Here is a 16,203-nt window from a genome sequence, read left to right on the forward strand (position 1 = left end):
ATTCAGTGCCAGTTATGGATATAATTTGCCATTTGTTTAGCTCAATGAAGTATAACAGTGTAAAGGGTCCCTAACATTCCTAACCTTAAAGGGGACATAACATTCTTTTTGTGATTTTCTGTCACTTATATGTTATAATTTCGGATGTATGTGTTAAACATGGTCAAAGTTCCAATACTTGAGGTGAACGTATATAAAAATGTTGCCTTCAAGGGGAAAGGCTCAGGCTCCAGCCTGCTCTGCATTTGAAAAGTTACCTCTACTTCCCCATTGAACTGATGTCAAATCATTCACGCATGCCCACAAATGGTGGTCTGTTCCGTTGCTTTTGTTGCTAAGGTTGTTCCATGGGTTGTCCACAATGTCCACTTGCATATTTCAGATGAGATTTGGACTCAAACATGTACAGATGTATCTGAGAAGTTTATATTTCGAGTCAAGAATGGAAAAAGAAACTAAATCCAATTACTATTGTCTGTTTACGTAGCCTCTGGAGCTGGCCTATCATAACAGAGTGGGCACATCGAGAGGGGGACAGAGGCTGAACTGAGGGGCTGCAGTATAAAGGGCCAGTATAAGATAAATAAGGTAGTTTTTTTGACTGTAAATAATGCAAATACATACAAATATATTCTCAACCATTCTTTAGTTGAAGAATGGATAAGATTTTCATACATTGGCACTGAAAGTAAAAATGTTGTCAGTGAATGTAATCTGGGGTTAGCAGAAACATCCACTGGCAACATTTTGTAAGGTGAATGACTTTACTTATCAGTCCAAACAGAAAATACACAGACTCAAGATTATGCTTTGTAACCCTTGGTCTATGAGAACAGATAGCTCCTACTGAGGGCCTTTGAAGGATATTGCTGGCAATTTTCTATATTTTCCTTATTGTCAACCAATCTCATGAGCAACAATGAATTGATCCGACTTACAAGTGTTGTATGTGTATCCAAAGCCTGACATATCTTATTCCTCTGTGCTGTAAACCACTGTTGTTGCCCAAAAACTATTTAAAAAATGTCAGTGAGTCACAATGCTGCACTGGGTGACATGTTCTTTCACCCCTGAAGAGTGATTACGGTAATTTGTTTAGAAACAGCTCCAAAGACTAATAACAGCGATTACATTTTCATCTCTCTCAGAGAGCATTACCTGTAGGGCAGACACCACTGTACATATGCAGAACAGCGGAGGTCTACGGCACAGAGGAATATGAAATGTCAGGCTTTGGATACACGCACAATATTTGTAAGTAGGATTAGTTCATTGTTGGTTTGGCTGTGCACATGACATTTGTGGACAATAAGAAAAATCTAGAAAATCATCCTTTAAGTTGCTTTCAGACAGTGAGCAGCTGCCGCTGCTGCCTCCATTGATTTCAATGTAAACACAAAAGCAGCTGTGCTGCAGAGGTCAGTGCAACGGCAAGAAGACAGAGAGCACCTGCTGCGCTCATGAACATGCATGGCTAACACAACGGTGCATTCTCTTTATTTGTGTATTTATAAAAAAAACACTCTCAGCTCTTGGACCACCTCAAACTATCTAACATCAGATGTCAGTCATAAATCTCTCTCAAGGTTTTAGAATACTCTCAACTCTTTGGTCCATTCTTCCACGTCTGCGTGTTGATGAGTTGAGTTGTCAACTTGAGATGCCTGTTATCACATCTCTGTTTAATAGAGTTACATTGCCTCTCTAACTGTCCAGCATCTCTGCCACACACACACGCACACTCATGCACACTCACACATGCACACATACTCACACACACACACAAACACACACACAATGAAATTATTGCCAGTCTCAAGTGTATCTTTTCTGTCCATTTAGCTGTTTCCATGTGGGAAGTGCTTGGTGCTGATATACAGCACTTTGAGCTCTGATTGAATTACACTGATGGGAACACCAATTACAGAGCATGGTACCAGAAAAAAAATTTAACCAAGCACCTCAGATCACATCACAGTCTGCGGTGCTCTGATGGCTTCCCAAAATAAAACAGGTCTGGGCTGGAATCATAGCACATTTACACGTAAAAAGACCAACAGGCATTTTTCATACAGTAGTGGCTGAAAACACAGGTTTGTGTTACTCTCATAGATTTATGTATTACCTACAAAAATCTTGCTTTATGTCATTTCCATATAGTCTTTATCTTTATATCATATATAGCATCTAATCCTTCCATTGTTTTGCTCCTCAGTAATAATACAAGTGTATAAGTATACATATTTAAAAACTTGCAGTACAATCGTTTCTTACTCTAGTTTACCCTTCCAAATTTATATATACAGTATATCGTTATTTTTCAAATATATTATACCATAAGTACCTAAGAACATCAATAGCGTTCCCCTATTTTTTTTTTTTACCATGCCAGAAGCATTGCTCTAGGGATGCAACATCATCATGTATCTTGACAATCATGGATTGCTATGGAATTTTGTAAAGATATTTATGGTCCCCAGAGGATAAATCCTACTGATGTTGGGAACCCTGACTTTTCCTCTGGTACATTAGTAGTTCTGAGTGAAATATCTCAACTATACTACTGGAATGCCATAAATTTTACAACAAATATTCAAGGTCCTTAGAAGATACATTCTAGTGACTTTCTCTGACTTTTCCTCTAGCACCACCAGCAGGTCAAAGTTTTCACTTATGTTGTAATATAACTTAACATCTGCTTGATGGATTGGCAAAAAAATCTTCATTGGCTGGTTACCAATAATTGCACTCACCTAATGCATCTTGTGTTTCCTCAGCTCAGATGTCTGCAAAGAAATTATATTGCCGCATAGACCTTTGATAATCAATTACAAAACCAATGCAGTTTCTTGTGAGGATTCTTTTTTCCAGGTTTACACAATTAATTAAATTATGTTGCATTTTGAAAAATTCCTGATTGGAATATCCGAGTTCAATGTTGTAATGAAAGTTGCTTAAATCTTCAAATCTTAATATTACTCTTCATGTCATGTCATGTAGAAGCCAAACATACATGCCTACATTGATGTTGCTGGTTTTCTCAGTGAAAGTTTCTTTATGTGAGCTGAATGACTCAGACTTTGTTTTGTTTTGATTATAATTAATCACAGATATGAAGGTGATATAATGAACCATTGTGTAAAAATAGTTGGATGTACTCTCCAGATGTATGTAATATGAACTTTCAGGCTGATTTGTTTGATTTTTTAACCAAAAAGGCAATGAAAGGATCTTGTTTCTCTAAAATCATACAGTTGGGCTTTGAGTAATAATTACTTATTTTACTATTTTAATCAGAAACATGAGCATGTCCATAAGTGAATAATTGATTTGTGAAATATATATGTGTGTGAAAATAGTAATACTGTGAATTTATAATAATTAAATACAATACTACACAGGTAAACTCACTGCAAGAGGAAGTGATAGTCCCAACCAGCACAAGTTATGCACAAGACAATAGAGCACTTATTGGAAATTATTATATGACATCTGCACCCGTAACACATGTATGGATGATGTACTTGTCACAGTGACTATGCAGCTCCACCAAGTTTCTGACAGGTAGGTAGTGCATCTTTGTGTGCAGAGTCAAAATAGTGAATTTGGCAGGTGTAGGATTTTGTTTCTGACTGTGTTCATTTCATTGTTGGCTCACTACACCCACTGCAATTATTGCTTTTCTCTGAGGTCTTCTGCAATTCATGGTTTCATGTATAGTGGGATGAATGTGTGTGTGTGTGTGTGTGTGTGTGTGTGTGTGTGTGTGTGTGTGTGTGTGTGTGCTTGTGTGGCTGCCACCCAAGGTTGTTCCTACAACATGTTGTCTTTTGAGATTCATTGCCTTAAGCAGCGATGATACGCTCTCAGCAAGACATGCCAAGACTGCTGGCTGTAGCCCAAGATGAGGGGCGAAAAAAGAAGGGAAGGAACAGAAAGAGACAGATACTTGAGCCAGATCCCATGATTTTGTTTACTCCAAGTAAAAGATTAATTTGAATCGAGAGTGCTAAGTAATTAGTGAGCGTCTTGATTCTGTTTAAGAATATCAGATGAAAATCTAGGATGTTTACCTCTCACTGTTGCCCAGAAATGATTGAAGGGTTACAAATGTTACCAATGTGTTATAACAATTTGTGTCTCCTCTAAAAACTTTGTTCCCAGAAATCATGATTATGATTCAGTTGCAAAAACAAAACAATTTACTTAAAAGACCTCCACTCTTTCTGGTTGTAAGGACAAGAATGAAGAACAGATTCACCTCCAAAAAATGATCAAATTAAATTTCTTTTGTTGCTGAAAGCATCAGCAACATCCCATTTTCTAGACCTTACTTAAGAAGCCTTTTAGCCTCAAATAGTTAACTCAAAGTTTTCAGGATGATGCCATCGTACAAGTAACGGTTTTACAAGTGCACTGATGCAATAGAAATTATTTGGAAATTTTTAATTCAACATATTCAAACTATCATGTGGGATTAATTAACACTGCTTGTATCAGCAGTATTAATCACTCTGTGTTGAAGGCATTCAGAGTACAGTTACACAAACCACTTTGAAGTTTAACATCAGAGGCTTTGATGGTCTGCACATGAGACAGACGGACATACTGTATTTGACCGGGGGTTGCTGGTTCTAATTCCTCACAGACAATCCAGGAAATTGAGGAGAAAAATGAATGTTCTCTAATACCTCAGCTACTAATGTGCCCCTGAGCAAAGCACACAACCTGCAGAATCAAGTGCAGACAAGACCAAACAGAAGCTTACCAAAGGCAATGATTAATGCAGAACTTAAGTTGTTGAAAAAACACAGGACGCATAACAGGTCACACAGATTTTATATTTGATGTCAGAAAAATGCAAACATAAACAAAATGGATTACAACAACATGGTAATTAGTAATATGCGACAGTAACTTTTAAATACACCCATCATCTTGAAACTGCAAAATCCACCAACTCAGTGCTACAAGCTGATTGAAGCAGACATTAACCAAACAAATATTCATCTGCAATTGATGTAAGGTTAACAAGTGGATTTGTTTCATGGTCACACTGATTTTTTTTTAATAAGCAGAGCTAATCACATAATAAATGATTTGGAAAAAATGGAAACTGGACAATTCAACGTCTATCTGTCTCTGTTAAATTCTGCCACATACAAGAGGCAATTTGTTTAACGACTTATACATAAATACATATTGCCATCACCACCATCACTGCATCATTAAATGAATAATAAACTTTATTTGAATATTTATGCAAAAGATGGGAAGTCAAACATAACCGCATTATAAAGGCAGTGAAATGGTTTACTCCTTTTCTTCAGTGACAACAGCTGTCTGATATTTTAAGCGTCTGTTTCATTCTGTGTTGCACACATGGAGCCACTGCTTTGTGATAAGCCAACATCTCTCATGCAGAAGGCAGAAATACAAGAGCCCTTTACACAGGGCAGACCCCATTACCACGCACAGTACATGCACTATACACACGCGCACTCTTATAGTGGTGATAAGCTGAAACACGCCCCCTTGTGGCCACACTGTAAAGAGAAAACCCGGCGGCCCAACTGTGGAGAAAGAGGGGGGGACAGTGTATGTGTGTGTGCGTGTTAGTGTGTGTGTGTGTGAGAGAGAGAAAGACAGAGAGAGAGAGAGAGACAATGTGTATGCGGGGTTGTTAAACAGTCAGTCTGTTTTTGCTGTCATAAATAATTGGTCCACGGGGAGGGGTGCTGGTAGTGGTGTTAAGGGCTCCTCCATTAGGCCCAAAAACTTTCGGAGCGCCTTTCATTTCTAATTGGCACCGACGATTGGTGGCACAGCAGCTGGCGAACTCCACCAAAGAGTCGACAACAGAGAAAAACACGAAAACCACTGCTGCCCCTTTGGTTCTTAAAGACATCCTGTGGCCCCCAAATGAGTAAAAAACCTATTTCAATGCAGGCGCAGAGTGAATGGGAGAGCGAGAGGGGGGTGGGGAGGAGAGGGGGGAGCAATGCTGTTCTTTTGACAACCTGTTCAGTGTGGAGCTGTGAGGCTTGGCCTGAGCGCATCTATGTGTAAGCCTCTGTCCTCCCTCCCCTCCTTCTCTCCGGCGCTCCATCCCTCTCTCTCTCTCTGTCTCTCTCTCTCCTCACAGACAGGGGCGGTCGTTCTCAGTCTGCGCACATATTCCACTTGGCCAGCATCACTTGGAGTCCACAGACACAGCGCTGATTGAACGAGCGGAGGGGAGCTCATTTTCAGAGCGCATGATTGTGTTATAGGGGCTTCACTAGACTGTCATGGTCAGAGGCAGATAGGGAGAGAGAGAGACATAGAGAAAGAGACAGTAAAGCCATTTCAACCACGCCTTTAAATAGTAAATAATCAAAAAAAGAAGAAACAGGTTCTGTTGGATTTTGCCCAACTAACCTTGCTTGAGTTTTTTTTTCAGAGGGAAAGTGTTTTATTTTCATCTTGGGGAAGAATAGACTCTGTGGAATCCAGCAGCGGTGAGATTCAGCTGCCCGCGTCTCCGTGCGTAAAATAAAAGTTTAACACACCAAGGAGATTATTTGAGAGAACTGGGAGCCCGGAAAACTCTCCATCATACTCTCCGGGAATTGTAAAGCTGATACCGGACGCCCAGTGAAGGAGGATATATAACTTTTCAACACATCTGTGGAAAGACACGGAGGCAGGTTGTTCCAGGAGAGCGGTGGAATTCTCTTCGCGGAGCCGGGAGGAGTGCGCGCAGCGCCGGGTAGCAGACTGACCCAAAGGACGGCACTTCGGAGACAAGGTAGGATAGACAGGCAGCGGGGATTACACGCCTGCACAGAGACTACATTTTTATGATTCATATTTACTTTATATCTTTTATTTGTGCGTTTTTAAGAATAAATGTGCACAATTGGGAATGTCTAAAAAGACAGACAGTGTTTAATTGTCCGCCGCTCTCAGAATCAAAGTTGATCACTTTTTGTTCTAATTACAGTTAATATTCCCCATTTGTGACACTCACATTTTGGCTCTACCCACCTGCCAGTCTTTAATTTGCATCAGTGATATCTCGTTTCATCCAGCCAATATAACGATCTGCCAGACTACATGTCAGTATGAGCAAGTCTCATGCAGCGCATCCTGACATTAACGCAGGGTATTAACTCACATGCCTGGTATAATGAAACTTTGATCACGGCCGCGCTGTATAATGCAACCTGTCAATGCAACCGACCCAGTCATTACAGAAATGTGAGGGCATGCGTCGGAAATGGAAATCCTCATTCGATGAGAGTCCATTAGCCCCCTTGAATCCAGCTGCTTTTCATCCTTTTCCTTCAGGTTTTCCACAGGTTATGGATTCACAAATACATCTTACAACAGCAACCCTGTGGTGTATTTTAAAGAGGATGCTACAGATAGCAAATAAAAAGTGTTTTTTTTTTTTTCTACTGGACCTTTCACCCTAATAATTATATTGATCTGAAGCAAAGGCGGTGTGTGTGTCTGTGTGTGGGTGTTTGAGGTGTCAAGTGCATGACCCCACTTGTTGTAGCTAATCCTCCAAGAATAGGCTACTGCAGTCTCAGTTCTCACTGGTCCTGACTCTCTGTACCCTTCACTCTCTCTACTGCCTCGGTGAGGAGAGGACAGTGGAAGTTTAGTCAGGCTAAACAGCGGGCAACTACAATCCTGTCAATCTCCAATCCTCTAACACACACGCACGCACGCACGCACACACACACACACACACACACACACACACACACACACACACACACACACAGTCCTGCTTGTAAGATTCCTATAATCCATGATTTGTGATTGAATTACCCTTTAAATTGAATGAAACGATGTAGGGTGTGCAGCGGGGGCTAAATTGTTCTGTAATATTATTTTCACGGCTTAAGAGGACATAGCCAAACAAAAAAAAAGAAAGAATAAAAACAATTGAAACACACACAAAGGCTTAAAGTACCTCTCCTTCCTTTTTGATAATAATCATTCAGCTGTCGCCTCTTATTTATCACAGGAATTTGCAGGCTGTTCCCCTCTGTGCGCCCTGTTTTCACCCCCCTCTCCTCTTCCTCATCCTCTCTCTCTCTCTCTCTCTCTTTCTCTCTCTTAGGTTATGACGGAACTGAGCTGAACATGGAGCTTTTCTGGATTTTGTTATTTTCTAGCGCTTATCCTCTTACCTGGGGCCAAGGAGTTTACGGTAAGAGCGTGATATTTACAAATGCATCGCTGTTATTACATCAATACAATTCTTTATTAGTGCAGGCTGACTGAGCTCCACTGCAGCAGCTTCATGTTAATTTGTTATATTATTAGTCTATAACCCTAATTAAGGAGTATCTCCGTGCCACATAGTGTCCGCGTTTCAGTACGCACTAATGGGAGGCAGTATAATAACTGGTGTTTAAACTACTGCGAGAATAGCTTCAGGGAGATCGACAGCAAATTAACTTGAAGGGGAGATATTACCTCTTAGAAGTCACAAGAGGCAGCTGGGAAAACCTCCAGCCAATGCATTGGAGGGGAAACCCACCTAGTGTAAATCCAACCTAATTCCATTTTTAGGCTGACATAAATCTCTTATAGTGAAAATTCACATCATGCATCACAAGAAATAGCTGGATTAGTGTGATTAAACTTAAAATTATTGTTCAAGGGGTTAGGTTAAAAACTGAATGGGGTTCATATTTGGCCACAGTCAAACTTACAGTGCCACTACAGTATGTTCCATGCTTACTGAATGAACCGCACACACAGACACACAACAGGTTTCCGCAGGACGAGGATGAGAGACCTCTAAAATGTAGCTCTTCTTTGTCGGGTTAAACAGGACAGTCACACTGTGCTTTTGAGGATAAAGCGGAGATTTGTCCCCTCTTAAGGCTGTCTCACTGTACTACAGAGGCTCAGTTTCTTCGGCTACAGGCGCCCGGCCAGATATGCGTCATGTCCCTTAGGGCAAGGCAAACACACAAGCCGATCTGTCAGCTTTGATACTTTAGATTTTGATGTTTGAAGGCATGTGGCAGCCATTGAAAACAAGGTCTGTTTAGTCATAGTAGTATAGAGTGCTGTTGTCATAAGCAATCCTGCAGTCTGCCATCACACACACAGAAAATAAAGACAATCTGTTATTTGCTGAAGCATATAGACCCATGCAGGGGTCCTTGCTAACTAATCTGGCTTATACCACTCTTTTACCTAAGACTGCTGCTGAAGTATTAATGTAAAAGATTATAACCAACTTACACGGCAATTCTCAAATTGTATAGCCAATAATATTGTATGTATTTTTTTGCGACCTTACTATACAATACACAAGCTTTATGACACCCACAGCTGCAGACAGAGCAGTGTCTATGTACTGTGACAGTGCTGGATGAGGTCACAAAGTACAGACATTTTTTTTCCACTATCTGTTTATAGGAAATGTCAAACTAGGTCTTACAATGAAAAAGGATGTATGTGAGTTTTAGTAATATCACATATACTTATCTGGGGTCATTTTTCTATATGCGGGTGAAGGCCTCACCGGTTTTGATAAAGCCAAGATTTACAGTATATCTGTTTTGAACACTGTTATGTTTGTTCTAAAATGTTTCCAAGGGACACATATTAGATATTTGGAATGCAATATTTTAAAAATATAAAATATGATACAAGAAGAGTAATTTATGAGTTGCCAGCAATCATTTTGTAGGTGTTTTTTCATTCAGTTGTCTCCTGATGTAGTGTCTTCGAATCTATTTGCGTTGTCCTGCAGAAGGCTCACATCTCTGGTTTGCCCTTCTTCATTTTTGTCCTAATTTTTTTTTTTCATAATAACTGTATGAAACAGTTTTGGGTTCTCTACAGGGTGATGCGCTGATTGTCATGAAAAATTTGTGCTTCAGTGCCTCATGGGCTCTGTCACAAATATGCAGCGGGTCGAAGCAGATGTAATGCCAGTGGTAGAGTCGGCAATTTGGAGTGATTCAGTGACAAAAAAAAGATATTTTGTTGTCTTTTTCCCCCTGGTGTTGTGGAGTATTTGTCTTATGTGCAGCCTTTCAGACTCTGCTAAGGGAGGAGAAGTCTTAAAGCTTTGTGGGAATTGTACTGGCCAGCATTCACAGGGCCCCATATTCCCGGGTGGCTTGTGTGGTGGTGGTGCTCAGCTGTGTGTACCTGTATAACAACTGTTTCGTGTAGACAAACCATTATCACTAAAAAGAGTCATTCAGAAAGAACAGATCGTTTCACAATTTGCACAATTGCAGTAAACAACACAAGGAGGGAATATCGGGAAAAGAGCCAATGAGTTTGGCACGCTCGCTCGCTGTGTATGCAGATATGCATAAAATGGTTTCTCTCACTTTGGAATTGTTTAGCACTTGCTCTAGCAGACAGATGCGACTTGCTGTCCATCGGGAGACGAACAGTGTAAGCGTGCCTGATTGATGTCAGCGCTTTGGACGGCTGTGAGGTTCATTTGTGTTTGGATGCGTGCATTTTTGTCAGCGCATGGCTGTGAGTCTGTGCGTGCAGGTGTTTGTGCTCGTGTCTGTGTGTGAGATCATGTGTTTGAGCTCGCAAACCTGGGAATTTGTGTGTTTCTGTGTGTGTATGTGTGTGTGTGTGTGTGTGAGTGGGATGTGTTTGTGCGGCAGACACACTTTTCTTCCCACTGCAACAGTTTGCTGTCTCAGCAGGGACTTGTGGATCAGTCACTGTTTCTCTTGCAGCAGTGTGGTATTGATTGTGCTTCTGTGAATTTTGATAGGTTGTCATAAAGCTTGTAACACCTGTCCATCAAATAGCAGCTGGACAGACAAGTGCACCAAGGAAATGCAGCGAGGAAAAAGAAAATCTGCACACCAAATGTTTTTCTCCCTGTGAGCTTTGCTCTACAAGTTTATTAAGATAGTTTTATAATATATCTTGTTTATTTGACAGTACATAATTAGAGTGCTCTCCTCTTCTCTGGTTTTATTTTGGATATGCTTTTTTATATGCATCTCCACACACTGATCACAAACATCCCTGCATACATATGTAGTTATTTTCAACTTTCATTTAATCTGGATATACTGTAATCCCAGGCATTACAGGCATGATGTGGCATTCAAATGCGCCAACTCTCAGCATATTTAAGGATTAGGGGAGGTTTCAGACAACTTCAAGACGGTCTCGCAGGATGTGACTCCTCATCTGAAGGATGACAGTTACAGCATCAATACAGACTTAGTGTACCAGAAATGTGTCTCTCCATCTTTGTGGTGCTGCATCACACTCTGTGAAGCAACAGAATTCACAGGGACACCAAATTATTGATTGCTTGACAAAGTCACACTAAACCATTAGCTGCCAATGTAGTTGGAATCCAGACCGCATTAGACTGCAATATGATGCTTCATTATGTGCTTGTTAACAGGACATTTAATAAACTAAAATCAATAATTTTGCGTAACGTTTTTTATTTTATTTTTTTTTAATTTGAGCAAGTCTCTTGCAGCACCAGGCGAGTTGAGGCCTTGCCACTGGCCATAGAACAAAGCACTACAAGAGATGCAGAAAGTGAAAAAGTTTAATATGCCTCAATTGCGCACAAATTTAAAATCACTTTGAAGATGTTGCCCAAGGAAGAATGAAAGGTTTGAAATACATTGCTAGTTTTTTGTTTGCAGTGTGTGTAGACGAGCCCCCAACATTTGAGCATTGTCTGAACATCAAGCTTTACTCTCTCCAGTACTTTAGCAATGGCACATGGGTTGAAAGCCAGTGACCTAGAAAGAGATCATTCCAGGTTTACTGGCCTGGCCACTCACTCCCCAGTGACTTTAACTCTTCCTCTCCCCACATCAGCACTTTTGTTTGTGTCTCTTTTATGTCTCCCGCTCCCGAGTTTATTTGGGATGCTGAATATTGCCCTTTTCTAATAAGCATCCATAATTTATTGGTGGCTCTGAGGCAGTGGAGAAGGGAAGGGGAGGGGATGGGAGATGGTGATAGGAAGAGACCGAAGCATTAAGCTAGAGATGATGATAATCTTTTTACCTCCCACAATCTGACACCTACTATCGTCCTCCTACTCTTTACCTCTGCTTTATTCTGTTCTCTCTCTCTGTCTCTCACTCTCCCTCACTTATGCACGCACACACACACACACACACACACACACACACACACACACACACACACACACACACACACACACACACACACACACACACACTCAGTGACCTCTCTGCTTCAGATTGCTCCCTCTCTGTGATCAGTAATGTCAGCAATTGTTGAGTGACCTTTCTTTCTGTATAATGTTTAATTAAAATCCTTGGAATTTAATTAATGGTGCTCAAACTGTTTTTCCAACTGTCCAAATTAAAAGGAGAAAATGAGAAATGAAGATAGATAAATAGATAGATAGATAGATAGATAGATAGATAGATAGATAGATAGATATCATCATTTCATCAGTGTTTACTACAAGTAACTATTTAAATTTAAGTGTAAACTACTTCTACTACTTGTCAGAAGGGGGAGGGAGGGTATCTGCCTGCACATTATCCAGTTTTACTCTCCTCCTTTTTGTCTCCTCTCCTTCCTTTTCTTCATGTCTGTCTCCACTCATCTCTGTCAGTCTCTCTGATCTTATTCCTTCTGCTAAAAATTTTAGTGCACATGGGGCTTTAATTATGTCCTCTTGCTCCCATTTTTCTCCCTCGCTAACTGGGTTCATTGTGTCACAGTGTAGTCTATTGTTGCCTTAATATTGAAAGGGTCATACTTTGAAGACACTTGTACTCCTTGTGTAAGCTCCTTGTTTTGATGCCTACCCAGCTCATTCTTTGCCATGCCACATTTTTGTCCTTGATCCTGTCCTCTCCTCTCCTCTCCTCTCCTCCTCTCCTCTCCTCTCCTCTCCTCTCCTCTCCTCTCCTCTCCTCTCCTCTCATCTCCTCTCATCTTTCCTATCTTTTTTTTCCTGTGTGGTTGACTGGATATTAAAGCCTGACAACATTTCTATTAACCCACAGGTCAGCAGCAGAGCCGTAGGCCTATGGCCAAAGTGATATGTTGACTGTGGTTTACACTAGCCTTGCTACCTGGGGCTAAAGGATAAGAGTGTTCAGACGACATCTCGGGAGGTCTGATTTATCACCTTGTCTCCCACCAGTTACACTCTGAGCTCAGGGTGGGCATAAGGCAGCAGGTAGAGGTGGGCAGTCTGGTATACTGGGACCCTGAGTGAGGTGAGATAGTAATATATCTCCTTAAAAAGGCATAGTCTGGCAAGTCTACATGTAATATATGTATATATATGTGTTTGCACCAAGGTGTAAGCTGTCTGCCTGCCTCTCGCATTCAATGTAGTGGGAAGGTGGCTGACCAGGTACACAAACTGGTTTAAAGGACAGTTAATTTTGCTTTTTTGTGCAGACAATAGGGAGGCAGAGATGAATAAAGACTTGAGGGTACACAGGACAGAAGGCGTTGCTCAATTTTTAAACACAGCAAGGAATATAATTTGTGATTTGAGAGGTGAAATTTCATTAAAATATAAACAGAAATCTGGTGGATGACATTGTTTATGACATTTCTTTTACTTCTTCTGTCTCCCCTTTCCTAAGAAGCTCCTTTTAGTCCACACTGTGAGCAACTTTTCGAGCGTGTATATATAATATGACAGACTACTTATGAAGATTTCACTGTATCATCTACATTCCCTGAAAATGTTTCCGTTTTTCCAAGTCAGTCTGGAAGAAATCAAAGATAGAAGTTTGATGAGTAGGAGTGAAGTCTTGACTGCAGGCTCTGCGTTGCGTCTGTGCAAAGTGCCGAGGACTTCTCTACTTTGTAGCACCAACAGAATTATTAACATTTTTGTTCACATATCATCATGTAACCCTCCTTCCATCTGTTCATTTGTATTTCTTTCTTCCTGACTTTGTAGTTCACTCACTCCCTCTCTCTTGGATGATGATGTTCCTTTTCATGTAGATCTCATCCACACAAGATCACACACGTAAGAGCCTACACACAATTTCCACACGCACACACAGATATGCACATATACAAACATCTCTCACTGCATTTACCTTTCACTGAACTCATAGATCATTACCTCACTCTCACCCACTGTCATTTCTTTACACTGGGATGTTAGTGATGTCCACGCACCACACACACACACACACACACACACACGCACACCTTTTTGGATGAGAGTGGTCCAAAATATACAGTAACAGGACGACGTGGGTGCCCTGTGGATAGGAGATACTGTCAAAGAAACTTCACTTTTCTCCTCTGTACTCCTGTCACTCTGTCAGACGTTATCAAGCACCTCTTACCGACTCAGCTTCAGGAGAGAATATACATACATGTGTCTGTGCTTGTGTCTTTGTGCACAGTTTTAGGGAAAGCAGAGCATCTTAGTATTTAAATACAGTATACTGTAGTAGAGGCTAAAATAACAAACATGTTGGAGAGTAGCTGTGTTTTGTTATCTTTGCATTAGGTTTACTGTGGGCATGATGCCTGATCCCAGTATCTTGAGAGTGAAGAAATAAGGGCTATAGTGTGTGTGTGTGTGTGTGTGTGTGTGTGTGCATATAAGCGTGCGTTAGCATGCATGGACGTGAGAAGGAGGGAACATTTGGCATCTAACTTATTCATGAAGGCGACAGGACGGTTGTGAACAGCAGTGAGAACATGCCTTACATCAGAGACCGTCTGCCTCCTCCTGCACTTCTCTCACACTGTCACTCTCTTTCTTCTTCACTTCCTTTATTTTCACCTTCCTTTTCTTTGTCTTCAGCAGTTCGTTCCTTCTTCGTTCTTTTTACCTAGCTTAATTTTGCAACTCTACTCTAACAAGTTAAACCTAAAATATAAACAATATAAACATCTTTCAAACTGCTCCGGTGGAACTTTTGCTTATAGAAAAATGAGACAATTCCAGTGAAAATAGATGCAGTTTATGTTGTTGACTTCAGCATTGCATTGCTATGTGCCACAGTGTGTTTTTTTCATCCCACCACTGGGGGATACTGAAGTTGGAACAGTCCTACAGCAGTGCCTTTAAAGATCGCCTCCACAAAGTGCCATGCATACAGGCGGGTGTTCTCGGCACCTCTTGCGTCTTTGGCTGACACCTATTGATCTGTCACCTCACAGAAAACCTGCACAAAGCCACTGACTGCCTGGGAAAACCTTATCATAAAGATTTGCTCTGACTTGAAGAGTGACGGGAAGCACACACTGCTAAAACCACACTTTTCAAGGCTGCTCCTCCCACATATGTTCTTCCTTTCCCTGTGGTATGTGCCGAAAACCTCCGAACAACAACAAAACAACCACAAGTGCTGGAGTTGGTCGTGTCCAACTAAACTTTCTGACAGCAGGAAGGGATCAACCCTGGAAATCTATCTTCTGCTCCTACACACGTCTAGCCTCAATAATTCAGCGATGCGTGCTGCTTGGAGATCTCGCCCTCTCCCTCTCTCGTTCTCACTCTCTCAAACTTACTCTCCCTCAATGTCAACCTACCCTCCCCCTCCTCCCCCTCCTCCCCTACTTTAGTAAAATTTTCCGGCACTTTAAATATTTGAAATTATAACCTGCTACCCTCACACTTTCCTGTTTTTTTCCATGCATCTCAGCTGATGTCAGTTTAGCAATTTACCTTCCACTAGCTACACATCCTGATCCCTCTCCTCCTCTTCCTTCTCATCTGTCTTTCTCAATCTACTAAACATTACATGTCAAGAAAGATGTTCCCGTCGTCTTCCTCTCTTCATCTCTCCTCTCTATGATCCTCTTTTCCTTCACAGCCACCCATATAGCTACCATCAACATGTCGAATAAAATTTGTCCATTCTCCACTTTCCATCCTCTTTCCATCCTAATACTCTCCCTTCATCCAAGCGTTAACCCTTCCCCTTTAAAAAGATACATCCCTTTAACTCTCCTCATCTTCACTTCTCCCCCCCCCCTCCTCTCCCCTCACCACCCTCCTCTTTCTTTACACCCAGTACCTCTCTCCTCCAAAGCCCTGTCATCTTCTCGCTATCATCCTGCGATTCAGTGGCAAGCATCCACCCACCTCTCCACTTACTGCATATATAGGACATAGCACACACTGTCATTGAAGGCTGCAGTCAGGCTTTGGGAAGCAGGGTGGCTGACACTAGGGAGCAAGGAGACAGCCGG

General features: G+C 41.2%; 1 protein-coding gene across 1 annotated transcript in view; it reads left to right on the forward strand.

Annotated features, from left to right (window-relative positions):
- The first annotated feature begins 6,074 nt into the window (after positions 1–6,074).
- LOC121893956 (MAM domain-containing glycosylphosphatidylinositol anchor protein 1) overlaps positions 6,075–16,203 on the forward strand; it is a 188,789-nt gene continuing 178,660 nt past the window's right edge. Inside the window, exons 1-2 of the mRNA XM_042406220.1 lie at positions 6,075–6,790; positions 8,120–8,209. Coding sequence (XP_042262154.1) covers positions 8,143–8,209 — 67 coding nt within the window. The 5' untranslated portion in view covers positions 6,075–6,790; positions 8,120–8,142. The remainder of the gene's footprint in view (positions 6,791–8,119; positions 8,210–16,203) is intronic.

The sequence above is a fragment of the Thunnus maccoyii genome, chromosome 1 (genome assembly GCF_910596095.1).
Source record: "Thunnus maccoyii chromosome 1, fThuMac1.1, whole genome shotgun sequence".
NCBI classification, from domain to species: Eukaryota; Metazoa; Chordata; class Actinopteri; order Scombriformes; family Scombridae; genus Thunnus; species Thunnus maccoyii.